Here is a 12,334-nt window from a genome sequence, read left to right as displayed (position 1 = left end):
TTAAGACCTGGAACGCATCTGTGTCACTTTTTAATTTGAGCTAAAAAGCATTATTTTACACTTTGGCTATTCAAAAATAGCAGATATACAAGCTCATAGCGCGGCACCGAGTGCCGCGCTATGAGCTTGTAGATCTGCTATTTTTGAAAAATCATGAAAATGTGTGCAAATCTTTGAATATATATTGTTTAAAGCAAACATTTTTAACTCTATTCTTTGCTTCTGGGGGGGTCCCTGGAACAAAATATTTTGAGATGGAGGTCCGCGGCCAAATACACATAATTTTGGGGGTCCTTGACATGAAAAAGTTTGAGCACCACTGATATAGAAACAGATGTTGTTTTTTTTCAGAAAACTGTTCAGGTCTTATACTTAATGGGTTAAGTAAAGCTATGATTTATGAACAATCTGTTCTATTCCCAAAATGTGGATATTACATAAGATTTTTTTCCCCCACCACCCCACTTTGAAAAGATTAAAAATAAAAACCTAATCTTAAAAACTCCTAAAACTAATCTCCATCACCCAAAGTCGGTCGAATTTTCAACCTTTTGTCCCTTCATAATAATCGTCTCTGTCGGGTGGAAAAACCTCATATGTTACTTTTCAGGATTCAAATTCAACGGTTAGTGGATCTACCAGCTCGGAATTTTGAGCTTGTAGATCTGCTACGTTTGATGTGAAGCTGTAGTGTAGATCAAGTAAGGCGTTAATTTACGTGAGGCGTTGTTTTTTACCTTAGTGCAAGTAAAATGTTCAATACGGGACTTTTATTTGCAACAGAGTATTGTGGTATTGTTACTTTTATCTAAGTAAAAAGAAGTGTGAGTACTTGGGCTCACTCTGCCAACGTGTGGATATGATAGTAAGTGCCGCTCAGAGAACAAAGGCTGAGAAAATGTCAACTTCTCCATCATGGAGACATGAAAGAGACGGAGAGGGAGGGGGGAGGGGGGAGGGGGGAGGGGTGGGGCTTAAGGATGGACACAAAGTGATAAGAGAAGAAGTAGTACAGGGGCGAGAGAGAGAGATAGAGAGAGAGAGAGAGAGAGAGAGAGAGAGAGAGAGAGAGAGAGAGAGAGAGAGAGAAAGTGGACAGACAGTTCAAGGACAATGGCGTACTACAGTGGTTCTCAAACTTTTTCATGTCAAGGACCCCCAAAATGATATATATTTGGACCCCCATCTGACAATGTTTTGTGCCTGGGACCCCCAGAAGAGGGGGGACCAGGGGGTCCCCAGCAAAATTAGTTAATAAAGCGTCACAATAATTTTAAGCACTTAATCCATGTTTTATATTTGGCTATTAACACATTCGGTGCCAGGGTTTTATTAAAAAAGTGACGTTGAGTGCCAGAGACCTCACCGTTTGTAACGCTACGCTGTTTACAGCTGCAGACTCCACGACGAGCACCCGATTGTAAACAATATATGCGTGCACGATGGTGGATGGTCCTGGCTAACGCCTGGAACAATAACATCTCTCACGCGAGTCACCGTGGCGGAGTGATCTCGGATCGAAAATTAGTGGTTTTCCCCACTGTAAAAAGTTAAGGAAATATGGAGATAGAATGGGAGCGGACGGGAGGCAGTTTTTTTGGCACGGTGACCCATCTGTCCCTTCCTTCTCAGAGTCACCGTGGGTGATTCCAGAGCTGCGCTAGCCCCCCCCCCCCCCTTGTGGAAAAAAACGATAAAAACAAAAAGATTGATTTCACGTAGATTCGCGGTTTTGGCACTCAACGTCACTTTTTGCAAAACCGTAGATTCACGGTTTTGGCACCCAATGTGTTAAAGAATAGCAGATCTACGAGCTCGTAGCACGGCAGCTTGTAGATCTGCTATTTTTTGAAAAATCTTGAAAATGTGTGCAAATCTTTAAATCTTTTCTTTTAAAAGGCGGACATTTCTAACAAAAAATCTTTGCTTCTGGGGATCCCTGGCACAACATAATTTCACACACATCAATTTGGGGGTCCTTGACACTACAAAAGTTTGAGAACCACTGTTATATATATATCATCGCTGTCGGGTAACAGTTATACTTTTCAGGAAATGGAAAAAAAGAACTTGTGTTACAATGGATCCATTATAGTTATTATTCAGTCACAAGCTCTTGTTAATAGTTAATAGCCGATCTACAAGCTCAGAACACAGCGTTTATGTCTGACGGCAACAATACAGTACACAAGTGTAGAACTATTTGATCTGAGAACAAAGCCTGCCGCTTGCAGGCCCACCGACCGACCGACCGACCGTACGCTGGTGAAATAATGTCTGATGCCATGTATAAGAAAGCTGGCGGAGGCGAACAGCCTCCGTTTCGCTCTCCAGCTAACTGTTGCATCACCACACTTTTGCTGTGTGGTTCAGGTGGAATGCGCCGCCTGTACCAGGGGGGTGGGCAACTTTGATGATGGAGAGGGCCGCTAGTTTTCCACACATAATGGTGGAATGGCACGTCTGAGTTTTTTATCACCCCCCCCCCCCTCCTGCGTCACTGCACTCACACACACTTCAATGCATATGCCATGGGAATTAATTTAGTTAAGTGCCAACAGGATGTGAGCTATAGATTTGAATGTGCAGCGACAGCTCTCCAGCCGGTCTGAGTCCAGACCTTCCACCCCAGCTTCCTTTGTGACACAAAGGATAGCGTTCCTGAGACGACACAGACTGAGCTGGGCCTCGTTTGTGATATACAACGCCACAAAGAGGTCTCCGATGGACCTCCAAATTTGATATTTATTTGGTCCACGGACCCCCATCTGAAAGACCCCCATATACAAGAATAGCCAAAGTATGAAATCGGGCTCAAGAGGTTAATGCTGTTAATAATGTTTTGTAATAAGTATCGTAAAACTTAAAACTATCAAGTAAAGTAAAAGTATCTCAAGACTGTACTAAAGTGCAGTACTTGAGTACTTAAATACTGTCTATCATTGGTTCTACAGGCTAAGCGATACGGCGGCGGCTTCTCTCTCTCTCTCTCTGCTGACAGCAGTCTGTGAAAATGTGATATTAGGCTGAACCATCCGCTGAAATTTATCTCTGTCCTCCACCCCCCTCCCTCTCCTCCTCTTAATCCTCTAGCAATGCACTACTATGACACACACACACACACACACACACACACACACACACACACACACACACACACACACACACACACACACACACACACACACACACACACACACACACACACACACACACACACACACACACACACACACACACACACACACACACACACACAGTCTCACTCTAAATTAAGTCAGGAGTTCAGGAAGAGAGCCAGAGAGAGTGCGAGAGCAAACAGATTATTTAAGGCAGTCAGTGGTTCTCAAAGTTGGGGTCTAACCACTTTAACCCTATGTTATACTTTGGCTATTTGAAAATAGCCTGTCTGCTATTTGAATATTTGTGAAACTTTTTGAACAACGCAAAAGCTGCGGGAAAATGCAGCAGCATGGATGGACAGCTCAGTACAAGTCAGCATCAGTAACCATGGACAGCTCAGTACAGGTCAGCAGCATCAGTTCGGGTGCGTCCACACATGTACGTCAAGTTGTCGTACGGAAGTCGGAAGTCCCATCCACTCCCATGTTGACACATTGACTGACAGAATTATTTCAGATTTTTAGCTGTAGCCTGCCAGAGATTTTTCATTGAAAAAAAAAAGTACTCAGGAGCCGAGATACAGAATTTTTAAGTTTTAAGTTAACAAGGAAGTGGATAGGAGTCTAAATCTTCGAACAATCATATCTCCTTGGTCTTTGGGTCAAATAAAAAAAAACAAAAAAAAACTTTTTTTTTTTCTTTCTTTTTTTTTTAAATAGAACGCAGATCTGCGTTATTGGCAGCCAATGTGTTAAGTTAAAAAACGGAAGTTCAGGTCAGTTCTTTCCTATAACATGGGAGTGGATGGGACTTCCGACTTCCGTACGACAACTTGACGTACATGTGTGGATGCACCCATCCATGTACAGTTCAGTAGAAGGCATATGACATGAAGGCAGTGAAAGTCTTTGTTACAGCAAACCCGCGTTGACCTTCAATCACAGATGTATACAAAAGAATGCTAAAAGGATGACCGAGATAAGCCCTCAGGGCTTGTATCCAATAAGGTCCTGTGCAGTGTTGATTTGGACAGATTTTTTTTCATTTAGTTTTATTCATTTTCTAGTCATCTGAAATGTTTTAGTTTTAGTCTAGTTTTAGTCGAGCATGATATCATAAGATTTTAGTCGACTAAATCTACAGTTGATTTAATCGACTAAAATGTATTTTTGGTGGTGCCTTGATAGCGTCGTAGCCTTGATGGCGTCGTATAATGGCTGATTTCACACTTGGTAGCATGCTGAAAATAGCCGATCTACAAGCGTTGCGAGTTTGTAGATCGGCTATTTTCAGAGCACAACACCCGATCGCAACCAAACATAAAATGACTTGTCTTTTAGTTCTACTGGATCTCTTCTCCACTCGTCCCTCACTAACATTTTAGTCTAGTTTTTATTTGTTGCCGAAATTGTCAATATATTTAGTCTTAGTTTTATTCATCGTAGTTTAGTTTTTATTTAATTTTCGTCAGTGAAAAAAGGTAGTCGACGATTTGTTTCCGTCATAGTGTTAGGTGACGAAATCAACACTGGTCCTGTGTACTCAGCTCAGTACAAGGCAGCATCAGGGACAGTTCAGCCCAGTACAGGACAGGATCATGGACAGTTCCGTTCACCCACATCAGCATAGCTCAGTGGTTCTCTAACCTCACGTCACTAGACTTTCCACGCGGAGGAAAGCCTGGTTTTCATTCCAAATCATGCGTGTGACAATTAATCATCATGTAAAATGTCCTGGTCGTGACAGCCTCAGCCACGGAAGGAAAAAAAAGTGGTTTTCGACTGGTGCCACATCGTTTTTGCTCCCCTAACATAATGCTGTGTCAATTCGTTCATTCTCGCTAGTCGTGCTACCAGTTTAAATAAAAGATGGATATACCAAAGGATCATTACACCAAACTGAACAAATTATAACACCCCTGGGCCGAGGAGAAACATTTTGGAAGAGGACCGCCGGCACCTCTTGGTTTCCGCCGCGCTTTCCGCCCGCCTGACGACACAAAGTTATATCCGTTCATCATACACAAACGCGCATTTATCTTGTGTATGTGCGTGTGTGTGTGTGTGTGTGTGTGTGTGTGTGTTCTCTGGGTTCCTACAACAAGGATTCTTGCAGTAATAAGCAGTAGTATGATAATGTCAGATTCCCCTCCCAGCACGCTGCTATATAAAAGCTCGGCTAGCATCAATCTAGACAACAAGCACGTATCGTTGCTGTCGGGCAGAAACCTCTTATCTCCATATTGTAACGTTTTGTGTTTTTCCGTAAATTAACGCCCTCCTTGATCACACCACAGCGTCAAACAAAAACAGCAAAAGCAGCAGATCTACAAGCTCGAAACGCCATGCGTTTCGAGCTTGTAGATCTGATGCTTTTGATGTTTTTGCATTAGAATCCTGAAAAGTAACAGTTTTGGTTTTCACCCGACGGAGATGATATTCAGTGAGGGTGATCACACACACACACACACACACGCACACGCACACACACACACACACACACACACACACACAGTCTCATTCTAAATTAAGTCGGGAAGTTCAGGAAGAGAGCCAGAGAGAGAGAGTGCGAGAGCAAACAGATCGTTTAATGGCCGACTTTCACTGGGACGTGTGGTGAGGTGTTTTCTGGGCTGTGTTGATGCGTTGTGTAAAATGCAAGGTGATAAATTTGCCTCTGACCCTTTACAGGTCCACTTTAACGGTCCCAGTGAAATTAACAAGACGATTTACTGACTGAGTCTCCTCAAATGTGATCAAGGGCTCCTCCTGAATGTCTGACATTTATCTTTTTTTTATATGTGTGTGTGCGTGTGTGTGTGTGTGTGTGTGTGTGTGTGTGTGTGTGTGTGTGTGTCAGGACATTTAACAAAGGCAAATAGAGGTGGAGGACGGGGGAGTGGGAGAGTTTTTTTCGAACCCCATGGCATCCATATTCTGGGTTTGAACATTGGCCAAAAAAATAGCAGATCTACGACACGTTGTGTGAGCTTGTTTATAGATCGGCTGTTTTGGAACAAAGAGATCCTGGTGACGCCAAAACCTCCTGGTGGTCCCCCCCGCTGAGGACCACCAAGCACCACACCCTGGGGGAGACAGGGCTTTTTCTGTTGCTGCCCCATCCCCAGTGGTGTAAAGTAACTAAGTACATTTACTTAACACATCGGGTGCCAGAATTTTATAATAACAGATTATGTTCGGTGCCAGAAATCTCCCCGTCTAAAACGTTGTGCTGTTTAGAGCTGTGGGCTCCACGGCGAGCACACGCACATAAACAATGCATGCGTGCACAGCAATGGATGGTCCTGGCTAAAGCCTGGAACAACAACATGTCTCATGCGAGTCACCGCTGCGGAGCGATCGCGCATCGAGAATGACTCGTTTTGGCCACTGTAAAAAGTGAAGGAGATACAGAGGTTTTTAGCAAGGAGATAGAATGGAAGCGGAAGGGAGACAGATTTTTGGGCACGGTGATCCATCTGTCCCTTACTTCTTAGAGTGTTCATGGGTGATTCCAGTGCTGCTCCAGCCCCCCCCCCCCCCCCCCCCCGTGTGGAAAAAAACTAAAAGACTGAAAACACGGTTTGAACCGTGTTCGGCACCAAAGCGCTACTCTGTACACCCGATGTGTTAAGCACTGTACCAGTTTTGAGGTATTTGTACTTTACTTGAGTATTTCCCATTTCCAATACTTCTACTTCTACTCCACTACATCTTTCAGGAGGGGGTCCACGGCGGCCACATACACATCAATTTGGGTGTCCTTGGCACGAAAAAGTTTGAGAACCGCTGGTCTAGAGGGGTTTAAGTTAAAACAGTGGATCCTGTGTTGCTAAGCTGGACAACCACCCAGAGAACAGCTACAGGGAAGAGGAGGGAGGGGGGGGGTAGAGAGAAGAGGGCTGAGGCTATTAAGGTAGGGATGATGAATGGATAGTGTAAGGGCTGTGTGCTCTTAATGAAGGCACAACAACCCCTAGCCCTGTGTGTGTGTGTGTGTGTGTGTGTGTGTGTGTGTGTGTGTGTGTGTGTGTGTGTGTGTGTGTGTGTGCGCGTGCGTTACCTTGTCTCCTACGGCTGCTGATCTTCCTGAAGCAGGTCCCCTCACACAGCCTGTTGAGCCTCTGCTGTTTGATCAGCTCCATGATCTCTGGCTGGATCTTCTCCCGGAGCTCCCTGCATTCATTGATTGATTAATTAATTGATTGATATCTTTATTGATCATGAAATGAAACATACGTCACAGGTAACATACATCTGACCCACCATAACAAAAAGGATAACGCAAAAATCAACATTTTTATGCCGTGAATTTATGAACGCAATTATTTTTGCCATTTTTAACACTAACCCTGAGGCAAAAAATAACTGATCTATAAGTTATATTCCTCATTACTCCACATGTAATATACATCTGACAGTTATGTGCCTGTGGATTATTATACGGTAGGAGAGGCTTCTTGCACATGCGGCAGCTAATCGTCTCTGGAAACCTCATGTCCCAAAACTTTTCAGGATTCAAATAGAAAAATATCAAAAGTAGCAGATCTACAAGCTCAAAACGCTTCGCTTCATATCGCGTTTCGAGCTTGTAGATCTGCTATCCTTTATACTTTTGTGTGACGCTGTAGTATGATCAAGTAGGGCGTTAATTTACGGGGGGAAAAAAAAACAAAAGTTAGAATATGGAGATAAGAGGTTTCAGCAACGATGTACTGTAACAGGCAAGTATGCGGGGAAACACACGCATGTGCGCAGGGGCTCGTAAAAGGCTTGTTAAGCGAACATCTGCATGCTCGTCTCCTGACTATTTAATGCTGCACGGTGCTGTAGGAATGCTAAGCACAGCATCCATTATGCAGGTAAACCCTCCAAGAGCTGCTTCTGCTCCTCGTCTCTCTCTCAGCTCTCCTTCTTTTATTTCACATAGAGATGTTATTTTTCAGGTATTGGTGGGTTGTTCACCTCCCTCAAAAAACCAAGGGGCTAGCATACGGCTTGTACATTGAGGCTGTATAGGAAGTGTGACAGTTCATATGAATGGTCTGTAGTCTCGCTGTTTTTTTCCCCCTGCTGGTTGCAGAAGCAATTGTGCTCTATTCAAGTGGAAGGGTTTTTTGGAACTTTACACATTGTCATAAATACTATATGCTTCGTATGCTAGTCGCTAGTCTTCTTTCAATCACCATGATATGCATTTTGGTAAATTATGGTCCCATAAATTTTATATATAATGATAAAATATGGTTTTCACCCCGTCAATGTTATCATATTTATAAAAATACATTTATCTCTGATTTTCTTTTTGCGTTTTTGGTGAAAACAAGCTATATTCAACTGCCGATAACTACAGAACGGACGATCGCAGTTACAATATTTTAGAAGAGAGACTCGTCTTTCCACCAAGACGTTGTTATTTAGCTACATTCGGGTTGAAAAAACTATTCTGAGGATCGTCAAAAAGACTCAAAATAAGGTAAAACCGCAGGCAGTGGTAATTAATACCTGGCAATGAATGTGTTAACGAGTTATTCTCTTAATAATTTTATTTATTTTTTCTGTCTTGTGAAGCGACTTTGAGTACCAAGATAAGTGTTATATAAATTGGATGTATTATTATTATTACTTCAAATCAATATAACGATTATTTCAAACTTTTGCCTCAATTACGATTAATGAACCATTATTAAAAAAGAAAACAAGTAAATATGGGAGATCTACAAGCTTGCAATGCGTCGGTTATCCAAAACGTATGGCAATTTGTTCATATGGTTGCTATCTCCATATTCAAAATTTCTATATATATTTTTTTCATAAATTAACGCCCTACTTGATCATACGACAGCGTCACACAAAAGCATCAAAAGTAGCAGATCTACAAGCTCGAAAAACGGCGCGAAGCGACGCGTTTCGAGCTTGTAGATCTGCTACTTTTGCCGTTTTTGAATTTGAATCCTGGAAAGTAACAGTTTTGGACATATGAGGTTTCCATCCCGACAGAGACGATATACTGTATGAGAATAAAAAAACTAAAACAACAACCGAAAAAGTCACTTAAATGGTTTTCAATATATTTTCTGTTAATTGCTCATGCCTAATATAGCCTCCTTGTGGAGTATTGGACGTTTACTGAATCTCATGAAGTGGCAAATATTGTACAGCTTTTTTTTTAAAAGGAAGGACTGTGGAATCAATAAGGAATTAGTCTTGGGCCCCTTGATGTTGCAATCTGCTGGAGACTGCTTTAAAGCTAAAGTCTTGCATTAACCCATTCAGACCGGGAACGCATCTGTGTCATTTTGAGATATCTTTGGCTACTCAAAAAAAAGCAGATATCCAAGCTTGTTGATCTGCAATTTTTTGAAAAATCGTGACAATTTTGTGCAAATCTTTGCATATATATATCTTTTTTTAAAGCGAACATTTGTAACTCAAATCTTTGCTTCTGGGTATTCTACAAATGTCTTCTAAATCCTAATGTTGCTATATATCTGTGGTGCTCAAACTTTTTCACGTCAAGGATCTCCCAAAATTATATGTATTTGGCCACGGACCCCCATCTGAAAATATTTTGTTCCAGGGACCCCCCCCAGAAGCAAAGATTTGAGTTACAAATGTTTGCTTTTAAAAAATATATATATATTCAAAGATTTGCACACATTTTTACGATTTTTCAAAAAAATTGCAGATCTACAAGCTCATAGCGCTGCACTCAGTGCCGCGCTATGAGCTTCTAGATCTGCTATTTCTGAATAGCCAAAGACATCTAAAAATGACACGTTGATGCGTTCCCGGACTGAATGGGTTAACACTTTCTCATAAATGTGACCTCAGCATTTTTATGAAACAAGGAGCTACATGAATATTTCATTAGTCCATGTTTATATAAGCCGGTATCATTTGGGGTTGATGAAGTATTTTGACGTGAAAGGAAAAAAACTTCACACATTATTGCAAAACCAGCAGTTTTCTTTTTTTTGCTCAAACCGGCATAATTGCTTACTGGACCCGAAACTGAAAGTGTGTTCTCAAAAAGCTTAGTTTCTAATCAAAATATTGCCTTAATCTAAAGTTTTTCGAGGAACATTATAACATAACATCTGCATCTGTTTATGAGTCCCCCCATGTGTCGTTCCGTTACTGAGGGGAGTTTTTGCGAAAATTGCATTTCTTTGACTTTTCTTTGCCGTCGGAAACTTCTCCTTCTCCCTCTCTCCTGGCACTGCAGTCGATCTTTAAGCAGCTCCCCCCGAAATCCTTTTTGGCTTTGATTACCTTTACTTTGCTTACACACACACCACAGGCGGGCCATATATAATTGACTTGGGAGTTTGATCTCTGCCCCTTTTTTTCCCGATATTGACCGAGTTAAAAACCTCCTCCTTCCCCGGTCGGTTGGAGAATCGACTGCCACACAGAAAGCTCCCCCATATTCCGGTCCAACGATTTTTCGATAGTACTGGCTACTCCATTAAAACACACACAACACACAACAGTGGTGTGAACAGGGTTGCCAGATCTGCTTGTTATAATTTCCCCGCAAGATTTTATTAGAAAATAGCCGATCTACAAGCTCACAACGCGTCGCACTGCGACGCGTTGTGAGCTTGTAGATCGGCTATTTTCTAATAGCCGATCTACATGTTAAAGTACTCATGTGGCCCATAGTCGCTTCTTTTGGGCTGGTTTTCCTAGACCTGGTTGCTTGTTTCTCTCACAGAATCTGGCAACACTGGGTGTGAAGTAACTAGCTTTACTTTAGCTTAGACATATTTAGTAACTAGTTACCTTGCACATTTACAGTAGATTATGAATACAACGGATACATTAAAGCAGCACTACTGTATGTAACGTTTTTTTGAATGAATACATTGTAATTTTGTCCAATCTTGTATGGGTGAGTACGTTAATACAATATAACTTATACAATTGGGGTGGTTGTATTTGGTCTCCCTGCTCTTCTCTATCGAGACTATTTAGATCGTGTCAAATGTCACGTCTCACCAGGATCTGACACGAATTGTGTCAAGATTGAATTTCTCCCCTGAGCAAGCAGGCCGGCTCTATTAGCTCAACGGTAAATACATGTCAGCACTTACGCAGGAAACCGGGTTCAAATCCGGGGTAGAAGAGGAACGTTAGGGAAGCCGGGTGGGGAGGGTGATATTTTGTCATTGCATGTAATCCTACGGCACCTTGTCAGCAGGGAGTGTTGGGCGGGAGGAGTAGGACGAAGGCTCTACGTCCTCCCTTTGGAGGCTCCTCACTGGCAGGTGAGTCAGTGGGATACAACAGCAGTGACAACACAGAAATGTGTTTGGGGAGGAATTAATTGGCATAACGACTAAATTATTGACTACTCTAAATTATATTAAAAAAAAAATATATAATAATTGCAGATCTACGACGCGGTGTGAGCTTGTAGCTCGGCTATTTTTGAATATCCAAAGTATACAAATTTTAAAGTTGTTAAAATTATTGTGATCATGCCATAACTAATTTTGAACCCCCTCAAGGACCCCTGGGGGGAGGGGGGGGGGGAGAAGTCTGAAGCATGACTCCTCCATTTCCCCCAAATGTAGGCTGCCACTAGCCTTCCTGCTTTCGTGTATAGAGGGGCGGGGTTTAAAATCAGCGCGGAGAGAATGCGCCTGATCCCATTGGTTCACCGATCTGTCCGTCAGCCCCCTGCCCCGTCAACACAACACATTACGAGCGACGCCCACTGCACTCTGGTTGGTTGGGGAAATGAAACACTTCCTATACCGGGGTACACCGACGCGCTGGTCCAGGCTTTTATTTTCTTTAGCAAAACTAAACAATAAAAGCCTGGAGATATCGAGGCTACCCCAAATGTGGCGAGCGGACAGAACACGGTGGCGGCGCGGACCTTTACAATTCAGACATGGTTTAGAGTCGCGGAGAGAGCGAGGAAACGGGTTGAGTGAAAGTCATCTTTCTCTCTCCGTGGTACATCATGTAAATGCTTCTCCTTTTGTCCGCTTTCGGAGTGGCTTTTTTTCCTCCACATGAATCACATTGTCAAAGAGCTGCTCAGAAACGAGGCTATACTTGAAATACTCGCACAATTATCTGCAGTATTTCCTTGTGCCTGTCAAGCACGCCTCGCACTGACTCACAATTCACAGTGGGGTTCAATAGCGGGTCAGGAACATGTGTGTAGTCTCCCTATACAACACCGCCAACAAAAC

At 42.6% G+C, this 12,334-nt stretch overlaps 1 protein-coding gene across 1 annotated transcript in view; it reads right to left on the bottom strand.

Annotated features, from left to right (window-relative positions):
• The window catches only part of elmo1 (engulfment and cell motility 1 (ced-12 homolog, C. elegans)), a 242,386-nt gene that overhangs the window by 16,740 nt on the left and 213,312 nt on the right, over positions 1 to 12,334 (bottom strand). The window contains exon 20 of the mRNA XM_080443358.1: positions 7,186 to 7,298. Coding sequence (XP_080299484.1) covers positions 7,186 to 7,298 — 113 coding nt within the window. The remainder of the gene's footprint in view (positions 1 to 7,185; positions 7,299 to 12,334) is intronic.

Source organism: Gymnoscopelus braueri (genome assembly GCF_963280865.1).
Source record: "Gymnoscopelus braueri genome assembly, chromosome: 11".
Taxonomy (NCBI): domain Eukaryota; kingdom Metazoa; phylum Chordata; class Actinopteri; order Myctophiformes; family Myctophidae; genus Gymnoscopelus; species Gymnoscopelus braueri.
Note: the sequence above shows the minus strand (reverse complement) of the source record. Positions and strands in the feature narration are given on the sequence as shown.